The sequence below is a fragment of the Phacochoerus africanus genome, chromosome 14, assembly GCF_016906955.1.
Source record: "Phacochoerus africanus isolate WHEZ1 chromosome 14, ROS_Pafr_v1, whole genome shotgun sequence".
NCBI classification, from domain to species: domain Eukaryota; kingdom Metazoa; phylum Chordata; class Mammalia; order Artiodactyla; family Suidae; genus Phacochoerus; species Phacochoerus africanus.
Window position 1 is genome coordinate 6,467,822 of NC_062557.1, and position 15,998 is coordinate 6,483,819.

At 58.2% G+C, this 15,998-nt stretch overlaps 1 protein-coding gene across 6 annotated transcripts in view; it reads right to left on the reverse strand.

The window, feature by feature from the left end:
- Nucleotides 1–273: 273 nt before the first annotated feature.
- Nucleotides 274–15,998, reverse strand: part of RAB37 (RAB37, member RAS oncogene family) — a 50,075-nt gene continuing 34,350 nt past the window's right edge. Inside the window, exons 1-9 of one of the 6 annotated variants that reach the window (XM_047758621.1) lie at nt 9,105–9,256; nt 6,006–6,116; nt 4,494–4,535; nt 3,924–3,990; nt 3,785–3,837; nt 2,763–2,828; nt 2,104–2,160; nt 1,944–2,020; nt 274–1,748 (exon numbers count right to left, since the gene is read on the reverse strand). In XM_047758621.1, the coding sequence (XP_047614577.1) occupies nt 1,643–1,748; nt 1,944–2,020; nt 2,104–2,160; nt 2,763–2,828; nt 3,785–3,837; nt 3,924–3,990; nt 4,494–4,535; nt 6,006–6,116; nt 9,105–9,197 (672 nt within the window). In that variant the 5' untranslated portion in view covers nt 9,198–9,256 and the 3' untranslated portion in view covers nt 274–1,642. Of the gene's footprint in view, nt 1,749–1,943; nt 2,021–2,103; nt 2,161–2,762; nt 2,829–3,784; nt 3,838–3,923; nt 3,991–4,493; nt 4,536–6,005; nt 6,117–8,748; nt 9,054–9,104; nt 9,257–13,954; nt 14,066–15,998 lie in introns of those variants that run through there. The other 5 variants (XM_047758619.1, XM_047758623.1, XM_047758625.1 and 2 more) reach the window with 5 other exon arrangements.

Genomic DNA, 15,998 nt, shown 5'->3' on the forward strand with positions numbered 1-15,998 from the left:
ACCAATTTCGGGGTGCAGTCCACAGGAAAAGGAGTCTTGGCTTTTTTCGTCCGAGAAAGAAAAATGATGAGGACTGAAAGGGAGACCTTTCAATTCTTTCTTTCAGATGAGAGGCTGGGTCTGTTAAGGGTGAGGTGACCAGCTGGGGACATTGAAGGATGAGGATCAAATGATTTTGGCAGTCAGTGATAAGCAACAACAATGCTTTCAGCATGATCTCCGCGCCCCCCCCACACATATTATGTGCACCTCAGAAAAGCAGTGGACAGGGTGTACTTTCCAAAATACTGTAGTTTAATTCTGGAATACACAAATGCTAAAGGCCCGGAGCAGCCTATGTGATTGGATTGTCTGCGACCTGCCCTGTGCCCCAGAAGATCCCCGCAAGGTCAGGGTCCTCCCTGCTCTGCCTGGGAGAGGCCTCGGAGAGCTTCCTTATCGGCCCAGTCAGGCCCGTCAGAGCTGCTGACTCTGCTCAGAGAGCAAGATTTCTGCCTTGAAAGCAAACGCAGTAGCCTGAGAAATGTGCAGTGCATACCTTTCTCACCCCGCTCCCCTGCCCCTGGCGTCAAGAGCTCAAGCAAAGGTGCCTCTAGGTCATAATCTGCGTGTCTCCTGCCCTCTTCCCCTTGCTGGGGTCAGGGCTTTGGGAGACATGTGACCTTGGCCCCACAAAAACTCCTTGCCGCCCCTCTCCCCACCCGAGTCTTAGCCACCTGACATGACCTTGTTTCGCATACCCCAGGAACGGATGAGGGATGACCTCTTACTCACTAACCTGGCTCAGTAGAAAGGGAGACAAAGCAGTTAGGGCCCTGATGGCTGTCTGGGAAGAAGAGGGTGTGGGTGGTCAAGGAGGAGGCGGCACTTGGGGGATACACAGGGGGTGAAGTTTGCTCACGTCTGCCTGCCACCTGCTCTGGGAGCCAGGGCTTTCTCTCAATCTGGCTCTTATCCAATAGAAGCACTATAGCTGCTTGTGGGCTGGAGGAGAAGGGGTACACCTCCCAGAGTGGGGGGAGGGGCGAGGAAGGCCAGAGGTAGCCAAACAGACAGACCTAATCTCTGCTCCTCCATTCTTCCCTCTCCCAGGGAGCCGGGGCCCAATCTACACATCTCTTATCTGCCCCCCAGGCTTTGATCTCACTCCCAGGACAAAGGCCCTGTCTTACTGGGGAAGATTGTTCTCTGGGGAGTTGGAGGAAATGAAGGCTTGGGTCTGCTCAGCCTCTTGCCAGCTGAAGGTTGGGAACGGGGTCACTAGCTGCCCTCATGCCCCAGAAGTGCATCACTGCCCCCTGGTGCTGAGCTGGAGCAATACCACCCTCCCCATGGCTAGGAGGGTGGCCTGGGCCCCCAAGTCCTAGGAGTAGAAGGCAAAAGGGCCACCGGGTCCCTTTTTCAGTTTTCTGGTGCCCTTTTGATATCATTCGGTATCATTAAAATGACATATAAATACTTTACCCTCCCTGGGGACGCAGAGAAGCTACGGGCACTGGGGTAGGGGCGGGAGGACCGAGGGGCTGTGCACTGGGTCCCCCAGCTCTCTCCCCATTGGCTCAGCCGCTCTGAAGAAACCAGGTCTGAGGGAGCAGGCTGCGTCCTGGTGAGCCTCTGGGGCTGCCTCCCAGGCCCTGGGGAGTCACAAGAAGGAGCAGCAGCCAGGCCGCTTCTTCTGGGACTCCACGTAGTCTCGGATCTGGAAGCTGGGTTCCTCGGCCTGCCGCCCGGCTCTGTACTTCAACTCCCTTGAAGAGAAGGAAGAAACGGGCTGGGCGGGGAGTGCCGAGCTGCGTGTTCTCCCACTCCCATGGCCCCGGGCAAGGGGGCCTCCGAATGCAGACTGGAGTTGGACCCGAGGACTGGGCCAGGGGCCAGGCCAAACTGGATTCCCCGATGGCGCCACCCTCCCCTGAACGATCCCTTCCTGGCTCGGCGCTCACTTGGCAATGGCCAGAAAGGCTAACTCCACGTTCATGCCGGTCTTGGCGCTGGTCTCCATGAAGGGAACTCCGTACTCCTGCCAGGGAGAGAGTGTCGGCAACGGCCCGCCTCCCGCTGCCCCCCCCCCCCGCCCCCGCCCTGCGACAGGCAGTCACTTACTCTGGCCAGCATCTCTCCGTCCTCTGAACGGATCACCCTCTCACTGCTCACATCCGCCTGTTAAGCCCAAGTGGGTCACGCCGGGGAAGGAAGCCTTGACCCCCGCTGGCACCTCTCCTGCTCCTCCAGCCCATCTTTCGGCCCCGGGCAGCGGGCACTGCCTGCCCTCTGCTGGTGGCTTGTGGGACTGTGGGTGAGGCGCTGGGCCTGGGGCCAGGGCTTCTGTTGTCTTTGGGCTCTTACCCAGCTCCCAGCAGAGGGGGGTCTCTCCCCGATTCAGGGAGGTGGGTAACTCTGCCTGGCAAGGGGGTAGTGACCAGCCTCAAAGGGGTGACAGTAGTTGAGGTTAACCCTTTCCAGTTTTAGCTCTTCCTCCGTGGACCTAGTCCCTGTGATCTAATAGGGGCTGAGCAGCTGGCCATTCCTGGATCTCTCGGGAAGCGGCTGGACCTTTCCCTGCAGGGGGCCATTGCCAAAGCTTTCAGAGGGCAGATGAGAAGGGCTGAAGCCTCCAGATAGGTCTGACTCCTGAACTGGAGGGTGGAAAGCATCCTTTGGTGGAAGGATGTCCAGCTAATACTCTGCGGCTGTGGAGCTGGGTGGCGCTAATGCAGTGGCAGTGGGAGAAGGGTGGGCCGACGTGGCCCAGAGCCACTCACCTTGTTGCCTAGAAGCATGATCACCACGTCCCTCTGGGCGTACTCGTGAATCTCAGTGAGCCAGGCCTGTGGGAGAGGGCACGCTGAGCCTGGCCCAGGCCGAGCAGCGTCCGCTCTGCTCTTCCCTCTCACCCTTCCTTCCGCTGCCCCGTGGATCATCCCGGGCTACTCGCTGCCCTTGAACATGATGCCCTGTGCGTGCTCTCATCTGCATCTTTGTTCTGGCCTCTCCAGTCCTGAGTAGCCCTTAACCCCTTGCCATGCAACTCCCAGGTCTACGGAAGATAGAGGTGGCAGAGGCCATCTCCCGAATCAGTTGGTAGTTGGGAGCAGTCTCCCAGGCTGCCCTCCTGGGGAGGGTAAGGCCACAGAAGGGCTCGCTCAGTGATCCAGAATCCTGGGATTGATTAGTGATGTCTGCCAGGAGCCTGGGGTTGCAGGTGGCAGTAAGAGTGCCATGGATTTCCACCTAGTTTATAAGCTGTTTTGTATGCCTTCTTCCCCTAGTTTGCTGGTCAATCCTTTGAGAAAATCTTTCCTGAGCTGTGCATAGTCTGTGCTTGTATCTGTTGAATTACTGTCTCGACTATTTCATAGTTGGCTTGTGAGGGCAGAGCCACTCGTTTTGCCTGCCTGAGTCACTTTCTGGAAACTTGGGCTGCATGGATGGGTACACTTTTCTGCTTGGGCTCTCCCCTTGGTCTCTTTGGGCAACTGTCCAGGGTGGAGCTGGGGACTTTCTGAACGTCTTGTCATGAAATGGACTCATGAATCACAGTCAGGGATAAAGCAAGTGGCATGGGCACACAACAGCCTGCCTGGTCTTCGTGCCCACATGCCAATCAACTACCCAGGGGTAGTTTATTATGTGTGAGTCACGGCTCGGGTGTTTTTAACGGCGGCAAGGCAGCGGTATTCCATGCCCCACCCGGGAAGCAGGAAGCAGCCTCGGCTGGCACAGCGCCCCCACCGCCACCCCCACCTCCCCGCCTGCTTAGGAGTGATGGGTAGCGGGGACCTACCCGGATGTTGTCGAAGGAAGATTTGTTGGTGATGTCATACAGCAGGAGCAAGGCTGGAGGGGGAGAGAGAGGTCACACGGGGGACCTGGGGCAGAAGGATGGCTGGGGGGGCAGGTGCACCCGCTGCAGGAGGACTTACCCTGGGCATCTCGGTAATAAGCGTGGGTGACACTGCGGAAGCGCTCCTGCCCTGCGGTGTCCCAGATCTAGGAAGGAAGGGACAGACAGTCAGGTCAGGAGGGGGCGGGGGCAGGGACGGTGCTGGGCAAAGGAAACCCATGCCGCACACAAGAGCTGGGTGGGGAGGTGAGATGTTTCCTTCTTTAGGTTCTCACAGGCTTCTGAGCATCTGAAGAGCTCCCGGATGGTTGTGGTTAACGAGCGCTCCAGCTCATTCAGTGCTGTTGCCTCTTCCCCAGCCCAGGGGCTCGGGGTGTCCAGCCTCCTAGAGCAGAGGAGGCCCCCGGAGGAACCTGGGGAGGATGTGGAGAAGCCTAAGCTTGACCCGAGGCGCTTTGAGCTGCCCGGGACAGAGGAGCGGGTGCCTGGGAACGGCTTTTTCTGCAGACATCAAACAAACAAAAGCCATTTCCTCTCCTGGGCCCCACAGGAAATTACCCCAGGCTGAGGGCAGGGCCGCAGGCCTCCTGCAGTGGGGTGAATAGCAGGCCCCCCCATCCTCTCACCCCCACCCCCAACCAAACCTCACCTGCAGCTTCACCCTCACTCCATCCACGGTCACCACCTTGTTCTGAAAGAGAGACAGACGGGAGGAGGGAGAGGTGGGTGTGGAGGGCGGGGGAGGCCGGGTCCCTGCGCTCTGCTGGCACCCTTCAGAAGAGCAAACATCCTGTCTGGTTGCTCCCCACGGTTAGAGAGGGAGCCTCAGAGAGACCTCTCCCGCCAGATTGCCCAATCAGGGCTCCCCCACTGCCCTGATGGGGACCTCATCTGCCCTTCGCACAACCCACCAAGGCAGGGGGAGCCTGAGAACCTGCCTGGCTCCCTCTGGGGCTCAGCAAAGGGCACAGGCCGAGCACTGGGGTCCTGCCCCTTCCCCCAGTCCTGTCTGTCCATTCCCAGTTCAGCCTCATCGCTGTAACCGCCCCGCCCCCCTTTTTGGCTTTTTAGGGTCACACCACACGGCACATGGAGGTTCCCAGGCTAGGGGTTGAATCGGAGCTACAGCTGCCTGCCAGCCTATGCCACAACCACAGCAACGCCAGATCCGAGCCACATCTGCGAACTACACCACAGCTCATGGCAACGCCAGATCCTTCAGCCACTGAGTGAGGCCAGGGATCGAACCCGCAACCTCGTGGTTCCGAGTCAGATTCATTTCCACTGTGCCACGATGAGAACTCCACCGCCCTCTTAAGGATGGGGCGCCCACCATCATTTCAGGGACTTCAGAGCCTGGATCTGTAAGGTCATCTTTCCTTCGGCTGCTCTCAGTTCCCCTCCCACTGGGAGGGGGCACCCGGCCTCTGACTGCTCCCCTTCTGGGGTTAGACCCTTACTCTCCCAGCCCCTGTGGGTGTGCAGGGCTGGGAGCCCTCAGCAGGCAGCCGCAGCTGGTGTTGCCTTGCTGATTTGTAAAGATGGGTTCATCAAAGTGAGAGAGAGGAAGCCTGATCAGCTGCTCCTCCCCACGGGGCCAGCCCAATTCTTAACCAAGTGCAGTGCTGTACTTGCTGAGGGCTCCAGAAAGACTCCTTGACCTTGGAGGTCTTGCCAGAGGGCAATGGACAAGGGGGATGCAGGCCAGGAAGCTCAGCTTGCACCGTGGGATGTGTCTGCCCTGCTCGGGGGCAGGATTTTTTTTTTTTTTAGGGCCACAACCGCTGCATAAGGAAGTTCCCAGGCTAGGGGTCAAATCAGACCTGCAGCTACCAGCCCACGCCACAGCCACAGATCCGAGCTGAGTCTGTGACCTACACCACAACTTGTGGATATTAGTCAGGTTTGTAACCCCCTGAGCCACAGTGGGAATGCGGGTGGTGGTGGTGGTGAGATTTTAAGAGTCTGTCTCTCATTTCTCATTCTCTAGGGGGGCAAAGAACATGCCCCATCCCAAGCCCAGAGTCCTCTAAGCTGGTCACCTCTTGGGTCCCTAGAGAAGCACTGCGGTGCCCTCCAGAGGAGCCACTGAGGTGCTGAGGAGCCAGGGCAGGTGAGGAGAGGGTAGCGCCCTCGCTGCTGGGAGGAGGAGCCACCTCACCCTGAAGTCTATGCCGACCGTGGCTATGAAGGTCCCGGACAGGAAGGCCCCGTCTTTGAATTGGATCAGGAAACAGGTTTTGCCGACGCCCGAGTCTCCCAGAAGCATCACCTAGGAGATGGGGGCAGAGGCAGTTAATGGGGAGCTGGGCGAGTTGCTGGGCTTCTGGGCAGAGAGGCCTTGGAAAGCGGGGCCGAGGGAAGGATGCACCTGCTGCTGGAAAGCCTGCTGCTGCCTTCACATTCATTGATTCCAGTGCCTCTCAGGCTCTCCCCCAGAACCTGCTGTCCACATCCAGCTTTCCTGGAAGCCTGAGTTGAGACTTCAGCACTAACGGGTCCCCCAGTGTGCGTGGTGGCCCCAGAAAACAACCACATTCGAGTGTTCTAGATGCTGGCCCCCTTTGCCCCCTGCCACGCCATGCCAGGTTTCCCTCCCTCATGGGTGCCCACGCGTGCGTTCCCATGTGGGCGGGGCTATGGTGCCCAGAGAGGGAGGTGTTAACATCTTGGACAGGGCTTCCCACCCAAGGGAATATATCTGATGGGGGCAGAGTGCTGACTTTTTTTTTTTTCTTTTTACAGCCATGCCTGCGGCATATGGAAGTTCCCAGGCTAAGGGTTCAATCAGAGCTGCAGCTGCCAGCCCACGCCAGCCATGGCAATGCCAGATCTGAGGACCTGAGCCACAACTGCGACCTAAGCAGCAGCTGGCAGCAATGCTGGATCCTTAACCCACTGAGAGAGGCCAGGGATCGAACCCACATCCTCACGGACACTCTGTTGGGTTCTTAACCTGCTGAGCCACAACAGGAGCTCTAGGGCTCTGCCATTTGCAAAGGCATGTTCTAAAGTTACTGCTGTTGGGATGTTTTATTTTTGGCCACATTTATTTGGAAATTCCTAATGACATTTTATGTTTATGAAAGGGTTGCATGAATCAGGGAAGGTTGAAATTTATACTGACATGGAGAGACATTTGGCCCCAAGTTCTTTCAGCAGAAACCTCCCAAGTGGGACAAATGGCTGAAAATTGGCTTCCCTGAGTCACTGCAGGTGGGAGAGCAGGAGGGAGTGGGGGGTGGGGTGGGGCGTGTCCATCCAATTTCTGTCTGGCCAGTCTCTGCTCATCTTCTCTGGGGGCTGGGGGTAGGGGACAGGGAGGGGAGCCTTCGGTCCAATGGCTTCGCTCCTCAGTCTGGGAGAAGAGAGAGCCAGACCTAATGCTGCAATTTCCCCAGCTGGCCAATTAGATACTTAATGGGTTGAGCAGGGACTAGGTTTGGGTTATTTTTGAGACTCTGGCCTTGACAGTGGAGCCCAAAGGCTTTCCTGCTGTGGGCATGGGGTGAGAGGTGGGGCACTCAGGGAAAGGGCCCTGGCTTGGCCTTGGGTTACTGGGGGGCTTTGGGAAGATATTCCTTAACTCTGCTGTGGCGGTTTCCGCAGTGGCTGCAAGGGAGTGATAATTTCTTTGTGGCCTTTTTAGAGTCTATTAATGGCCAGGGTCAAAAATGTTGGCATGAATCACCCAAGACTCCAGAAGAGCGGCCCAGGGGCGGGTGCTGCCTGCTGGTGGCCCCATCCCCTCTAGTCCAACCCAAGGAGCTCCCCCCAGGTTCCTGCCAGGACTCAATCTCCTGGGCAGGTCTGGGGCACGAGGGCTGGTGGGGGTCAGGGGCCAGCTCTCCACAGATGCCACTTGGCCCAGGGGAGAGATGGAGGGCTGGGGAGTCCTCTGGAGCCTGTGCTGCTCCCTGGCTCCTGGGTCCCAGTGCCCCATGGGGAGGGAAGGAGGGTGAGCGCCTGTGTACTGTGCAGATCAGAGCTGCCTTGAGCAAACGATGCCAGACACCCACCCAGCCAGGCAATCCCACCAAATACAAACAGCTGCCCAGGATTGCCACCACCTAGGCAAACACTCAGCTGGCTTGCAGGCAAGAAAGTCAGGCAGTCCCCAGTGGCCCCGGCTGGCCCTCAGCAGCTCCCCTTCCCCTGAACAAGCTGGGGGCCCGTTTCCTGCCTGGAGCCCACACAGGACGCCTATCTCAACGGCAGCTCTGGGCGGGTGACTTGCAGAGTTGCTTCCCCTGAAACAAGGGGGGGTGGAGGGCCCAGGCTCCTAGAGAGAGAGGAGGGAGGAAACCAAGGTGCCGAAAGAGGCAGGTCTCCTTCAAGGCCATGTGGCATGAGACAGGTGGCCCCTCACTCATCTGTCCCCGACCCTACAGAGGAAGAGTGGAGGCTCCCAGCTCTGTCATCGCCTCTTCCAGAGTCCCTGGTGCCTGCCTGCTCCAAGGGTGCAGGGGAAGGGCAGATAGACCAGTGGCCACCGCCACCCCCACCTGCTTCGGTACAGGGCCACCTGCAAAGGGAACCAGCTCCAGAGAGCTGACCTGAACTCCCCCGTGTGGGGGGCTTCTGCCTCACCCCGCAGATCTTTCTCAGGTTCTCAAACCCCCAGGTGGGTCTGCCCTCTGGCTACAACAGCCTCCTGGAAGAGGCTGCGGGCAGTGACTGCAGGGGTGGGACAGGAAGGGGTAGCACCTGGGGGCAGCTGGGGTCCTAATGATCTTCAACCCTAAAGCCCTGAAACTGATACCAAGGCTCAGCTGAGAGCTCAGCGGGGAGCAGGGCATTAAACGCAAGTTCCCCCGCCGCCAGGGGGCGTCCTCTCTCAGCTCCAGGCAGCCCTATTTCCCAGCACTTTGGGTGCCTGCGCCCAGGAGAGTTGTGAGCTTAACCTCTGCTGAGAAGCATGGGGTTCCCGAGGGCTCATACTGGCCGGATTGTAGCAGAAGAAGATGGGGCTGGGGTCCGCTGGGTAGACCTTCCGACCTTCCGCTCCCCTCTCCCACGGAGCCAGCCCAGATCCCTGGCATGGGCCCAGGGCTGTGTCTGGACTCTCCTTCCTCACTCTGGGAGACCCCGTTGCTCTGGGGGCGGGGGGTGGGGCGGGGAAGAGATGAGTCCAAGGCAGACGCAGCCAGTAAGAGGCTTGGGCGGGGAGGTCCGGGGACTGGGGGCAAAGGAAGCGGGGGAGGGGTGACCCCCAGGGCCGGCACAGGAGTCCCCAGCGCTGGGCACAGTGCCCACCCACCTTGCCCGTGAGATCGTAGCTCGGACTGCAGGGTGGGGAGCGCTCGGGGGCCTCGCCATCCCGGGTGGCCGCGGCGCCAGGCGTGCCCGTCATGTCCCTGGACGAGAGGTGAGCTGGGGCTGGCAGCGGGCGAGGGACGGCGCAGGAACCGCCCCGCCTTAGGCTCCACCCACTCCTCTCCCCTCCGCCACCCCGGCCGGGACCCCGACAGGCTCCTCCCTTCGCTCTGCCACCTGAACAACGCGGCGGGAAGCTGGCGGTCCCGCGGGGTGGGGGTGGGGGGCTCAGGACCGCAGGTTCAGCTCCCGAGGGGGCAGGCCTGAGCCACAGTGGCCTGAGGACATGGGCTAAATCCAGGCCTAGAACTCGTCCCCCAGACTCGCCAGCTGCCGGGGTCAGGTTCCCACGAGGAGAGGTCCCTGGAGACCCCGCCTGCTGGGAAAGGTCAGGCGCCGCTGGGACCTGCGGACCGGTGCCCGGGTTCCCCATTGTTAATGCGCAGCGCGGCCGGGCGGCGGCGCCCGAGCTCCATCCCGCCGGCGGTCAACAGGTGGCCGCGAAAGCCGGGGCCAGGGAGGCTGGGGACCCCTCTGGGCAGCCCCGCGCAGCGATGGAGAGGAGGCGTGCGCTCTGAGCGCGGAGCGCAGGCAGTTTCGCTTTTGCTACGTGCACCCCAGCTCAAGATCATCTGAATGTCATTTTGTTTACCGACCGATTGATAGTCACCTTGCAGCGCATTCGTACTTCAGGGGCTCCTGGCCGGTGCTTGGACTTTGACCAACTTTCCCTGGACCTGTAGGGCTGCGCCCAGATTATCCCACTCTGGGAGAGCCCTTCCAGGCCGGCTTCCACCACACCTCCCAATCCAGGCTCTCATGAAGGCAGGGCTGGCCTTATCCACGTGTGGCCCTGCCCCTGGCACTGTGGAAGCCTTCAACGTTTGGTACCAAATGAATTCGTGAAGTTGTGAATCATTTTGGGCAGAGTCACCAGGACATCCAGCCTGGGTGAGGGTGAGGGTGTGTCCTGGGTTGTCCACAGCAGAGTTCAACGGCCCTGGCCTGGGCCGACCATCCAATTACCCCGTCCTAATATTCTATCCAAGTGCAGCCAGGTTCCCAGGGAACAAGGTGGGTGCATTGCAAAGGGGCTGAGCCAGGGGTGCGTAAAGGGGCCGGCCCTGCACCTCTTTATCTAGGTGTTGGGGGTGAGGGGCAAGGGGCAGGCAAGGCTGATGGGCGACTGCAGACCTCGTGGGGACCGTGTGCACACCCGCCTCCAGCCTGGTGGCTTTTGGCATCAGCTGGGGCTGTTTTCTGGAAGTGGGAGTGTTATAACCTCATCTGTATAGAGGGGAGGAGGCAAACAGAGAGCCACATGCTGGGCAGGAACGGCTGCGCAGAACCCAGCAGACTGGTGTTCTTCCTGCTCTGGGGGGCTCGAGGCTTTTACTGCAATTAACACCCCACTCCATTCAATGTCCTGGACTCCCGGCTCCTGAGGGCTCATGGGAACCCTGCAGGGGAGAGGGTGATGGCAGAGGAGGAATGAGAGAGGGGACGTGGCGTGGTCCTCCCTGGCCTTCCACCGCCAACCATGCTGATATGGGTTGTGTTGTGGTCCCCCCCTCCCCAGAGGGATGCTGAAGTCCTAACCTTTGGCCCCTCAGAAGGTGACCCTAGGGGGAAGTAGGGTCATTGCAGATGTGATTAGTTAAGGTGAGGTCACAGGGGAGGAGGGTAGGCCCCTAATCCATATGACTGATGTCCTCATAGGACGAGGACACACGTGGAGGGAGAAGGTGCCATGTGGCGACAGAGGCAGAGATGGACGGAAAGCCAGGGAAAGCCCAGGATTGCTGGGAGCCACCAGCAGCTGGAAGACAGTGTCCCCTAAGAGCCTTCAGTGGGAGCAGGCCCTGCTGACACCTTGATTTCTGGCCTCTGGCTATGGTTTGTGTTGGCACTACCCAGACCCTCTTTGTCCTGTGGCAGGTTGGGAATGGAGAAAGGAAATCCGTGCCAATGCTCCAGAAGCAGCAGAGAAAGACGAGCACCGTGGCGCTCATTCCTGCACTGGGGGGAGAAGCCCACGAACACAGCGGAGAGGCACGGGCCGACCCCTCCGGGCCCTGCCTGTCTGACCTTCTGGGTCTGTGACCTTCTGGTGTCACATGCAGAGTATGTCACACATGCTCTGGGTCACTGCAGCGTCAGGTGGGCCGTCCAAGGACAGCCTCGAGTAAGCCAGAAGCCAGAGGGTCAGGGATGTTCAGAGCTGGGGGATGTCGGGGAGACAGGTTTTGCCCCAAAGGGAGGAAGCATCACTCACTAAAGGACAAACTAAACGAGTGTTTGAACACCACCGAGTGGTCCCCGGCTATACCACAGCAGTGACAATGCTGGATCCTTAACTGCTAGACCACCAGGGAACTCTGTCTCCTTTAAAGACCATGGACCCCTTCCCTCTCCTGCTGCTCAGGTTCTACTCAGCCTTAAGAGCTGGGCCAGCAGGAGCTCCCCCTGCCATGCCCCTACCTCAGTTACCTTGTGCAGGAGTCTTGGCCCCAGCCAGGGCCAGCCCCAGGACTTTGCACATCGCCAGCAATTGACAGGATTTCAAATCTCTGTGTGAACAACAGGTGGACAAGCAAGTGTCCTGCAGCCCGGCTCCCCAGGCTCCTCAGACCACCTCCACTGGAGACCCCAGCATCCTCCAGCCCCTTTGTCAGGCGACACAAGAGACCTTGGCTATTGTATAAAGACCTGGCTGCTCTGAGCAGAGGGGTTGGAAAGACACCTCTCTGGAAAGGAAAGGAGTGGAGGCTCCCTAGCACTGGACGGAGGGGTGGGAAGGGGGCTTGCAGAGGAGACAGATGTTTTCTAGGCGAAGGCCGCAAGCCCCTCTGTATGTACGTGAGCAGCTGTGTCCAGGCCCGGAGTGTTCCCTTCCTGCATGTGGCTCCTATGACAGGCTGTTGTCGCCGCCCTCTACCATGAGTTATGGGGGTTCTCTGGCATTTGTGTCCCAGCTGAGGGGTAGGGGATGTGCCTGCTTTGCTCCCAGGTCATGCACTTGCCCCAGGAGAACCCAGGCTTACTCAGCCTAAGCTGCCCACGAGTTTGTCCTGAGGTGCTGACCAGTGCCAAGCAAGCCTCTGAGGCTCTAGAAGACCCAGGCCCAGAGAAAGGGAGAGCCTGGCCTGGCCTGTTGACCACGTGCTTTCTCCCTTCTCTCAAGTCGCCTCAGTTTTCTTACTCGACTGGTGGCTAAATTTGGAGGTCCCATCCCTGTGTGTCTGTGGAGAATGAATAAGAGTTTCCACCGCCTGCCCCACCCCACCCCCACCTCCTGCCTCTGACGGCTGGAAGGACAGGTGTGGAGTGGGTGAGAAGTGTGTGACTGTGGGGACGCCGTGTGTCCTGGGTGCTGAGAGGCAGAGGACATGGGCCCGCGTTGGGGACGGCTGGCACCCACCATCCCAGTTCGCTTCAGGGCAGCCTGGTCCAAGTGTGGGGGAGGGGAGAGGTTTGCCACGGTGACCACGCCCTCCCGGGACTCGGCCCCGCCCCTCCCAGCCCTGGGCGCTGGTGCACCCCACGGCCAGGCGGCCAGGCTCTCCTTTCCACCCCATCATGGGCCCTTGCCTTTTGCATGTGACCAAGATTCCGGGGTCCCTTGTCTCTTCCCACCAGGGTGGCTCTGCTGTGTCCCAGCGTAAATGTGGCCTTGCAGGCCTGGCTCTCTTGTGGGTCCCCGGAGGCTGGCCTCTCAAACACCTGTGCTGCCCCAGAAGTGACATTTGCCCTTGGACATCTCCAGACACTAGGATTCTGGAGACCCCACAGGAGGCCCTGCTGCTCCTGCCACAGTCCAAGAGAGGGCTGGAACCCTTCCCAGGGGCCTCCCCAGGATTCGAGGTCACCAAGCAGCAGCTGGCAGGCTTGGCAAAAGTGGAAAGAAATGAGGATCCCGATGGCAGAGGCCCACAGCCAGGCGGTGAAGAGAGGAAACCCGAGATTTTGCCCCCTTGACCTGGGCTGCCGCTCAGTGCTGTGTCCAGGGAGACGGAGAGCAAGACCTGAGCTTGAGCCCTTCACCTGCCACCTGCCAGGGCCCTAGGACTCACAGGATAATGCTAAATTTCAACTGTACGTAAACTTTTTTTTTTGGCTGCACCCTTGGCATGAGGAAGTTCCACGGCCAGGGACTGAACCTGTGCCTCCACAGCAACCTGAGCCGCTGTGGTCAGATTCTTTTTTTTTTTTTTTTTTAGGGCCACATCTGTGGCATATGGAAGTTCCTGGGCTAGGAGTCAAATCGGAGCTGCAGCCGCAGCCACAGCAATGGCACTGGCACCTCACAGCAAGGCCGGATCCTTAACCCACTGAACAAGGCCAGGGCCTGAACCTGCATCCTCATGGATTCCAGCCGGTTTCTTAGCCTGCTGAGCCACAACAGGAACTCCTGAATAACCTTTTTGTTTGTTTGTTTTCTCTTTCCTTTTTAAGGCCATACCTGTGGCATATGTACGTTCCCAGGCTAGGGGTCAAACTGGAGCTGGAGCTGCCAGCCTACACCACAGCCGCAGCAACTCGGAATCCAAGCAGCGTTTGCGACCTACACCACAGCTCATGGCAACGCTGGATTCTTAACCCACCGAGTGAAGCCAGGGATTGAACTCACATCCTCACGGATACTAGTTAGGTTCGTTACTGCTGAGACACAATGGGAACCCCCTGAAGAGTCTTTTTATTAAACCTCCTGAGTGATCCAATGCGAGTGTCTGCTGGTTTTCTGCCAGGGACCGTGACAGAGGCCCAGCGGGGCCCCAGAGCTGAAGTGCTTACTGTGAATCCGATGCCCACGGTGGCCGAGAAGGAGCCGGGAATAAACTTGCCCTGGTCGAACTGAACCAGCAGAGATGTCTTCCCCACGCCGCTGTCGCCCACCAGGATGGTCTGAAAGGGAGCAACAGAGGTGGGCTGAGGGCCTGCGGGGTACAGTGAGGCTGCTGAGATGGCCTTGTGGCTGCGGAAGTGGGTTCTTTCTAAACACACACACAGGAGTTCTTGTCTCGGCTCAGCAATTAATCAGCCTGACTGGCATCCATGAGGATGCAGGTTCGATCCCTGGCCTTACTCAGTGGGTAAAGGATCTGGTGTTGCCGTGAGCTGTGGTGTAGGTCACAGACACGGCTTGGATCCCATGTTGCTGTGGCTGTGGTGTAGGCCAATGGCTGCAGCTCCGATTCCACCCTCAGCCTGGGAACCTCCATAAGCTGCGGATGTGGCCCTAGAAAAGACAAAAAGACAAAAGTAAACAAACAAATAAATAAATAATAAACATACATACACATGTGTGCACACACCACACATCAACACACGGACATATACTCACACACACGTGCCAAACTCTGGCTTTCCTATTGAAACCACTGAAGACGGAATGGAAGCAAAACTTGTCTCACCCCAAGGTAAAAATTGTTGGAGTTCCCTGGCGGCTCAGAGGGTTAAGGATCAGGCGTTGTCGCTGATGTGGCTCAGAATCATCTCTGGCTCAGGAACACCTGCATGTTGTGGTTGTGACCCCCCAAAAAATCATCTGAGGTGAGGTGACCATGCGAAGGTGCCTCTCACCTCTAATCATGGGGGTGTCCCTGATTGAGTCCCCATGCCTGTGCTCTGCCGTCCCCCATTGCTGTGTTTGTACCGAGGCTGAAGGTGGAGTGTGGCAGGGACACTGAGGCAGGAGTGTCCCCAGAGACACCAAAGTCCAGCTTCGGCTCAAGGACTCTCTCATGGTTTTACAGAAATTCCCAGAGACTTCACAGCGGTCTCAGACATTTCTATCCAACCCTCCTGCTCTGCCTCCCTTGCCTGGGGTCAGACCTGTGTCGTGGTCCATGGGCTCTCCTGCCTCTCCTGGCTCCCACCCCTTCCTCTTGCAGATGTTTCCCCGAATAAAATCCTTGCACATTTAATTCTCTTTGACACCTGATTCTTGGAAGACCTGGATTTCATGCAATGAGTCTCCTGGGTGGGCAAGTCTATAGAATGAAAAAAAAAAAAATCAGGATGTCTGGATATATGCCTTGGAAAGAATTTGCCCTTGGCCTTGGAGGCGACAACATTTCAAAGGAAAGCAGAGTCTGGGAAAGAAGGGACTGGCTACTCTTTCTTCTTCTTCTTCTTCTTCTTTTTTTTTTTTTTTGCTTTTTGGGGCCACACCCGTGGCATATGGAGGTTCTCGGGCTAGGGATCTAATCGGAGTTACAGCTGCCAGCCTGTAACTGCCACAGCCACGGCAATGCCAGATCCTTAACCCACTGAGCAAGGCCAGGGATCGAACCTGCACCTCATGGTTCCTAGGTGGATTTGTTTCCGCTGCACCACGACGGGAACTCCCCTAGTTGGATTTGTTAATCGCTGAGCCACGAAGGGAAATCTGGACTGGCTACTTCTGTACTTGGAGGAAGTAGTGGGGAGAATTCGCTGGAAGTTCAGGTGCTATATTTGAAACAAAATCATTAGCCACAGAGAGGAAATACACCTGCACCCAGAGGCCGATACCCAGTGGGTCCTCGATGAATGAGTGAATGAATGAATGAGTGGGAGGGAAAATGCCTTGGTTTCAAAGTGGAGGGTCACCACTTTCCAAAGTCAAGCATTCAAGGTCACCAGAGTGGCTTGGGAGATGCCAGCTTTAGTTGGACTTGCAAAAACATAAGGGCATAAAACACCCAACCTGTAAAAGCATGCAGGTGGTAAGGAGCTCCTTGGGTCAGACCCGTGCGCACCTGCACCGTTTGCTCTGACAGTGACCTTGGTCGGTGTCAGGACAAACGTGGGGTTGTCCCTGATGTTGACTTTGGACATCCTCTGACTACGATTC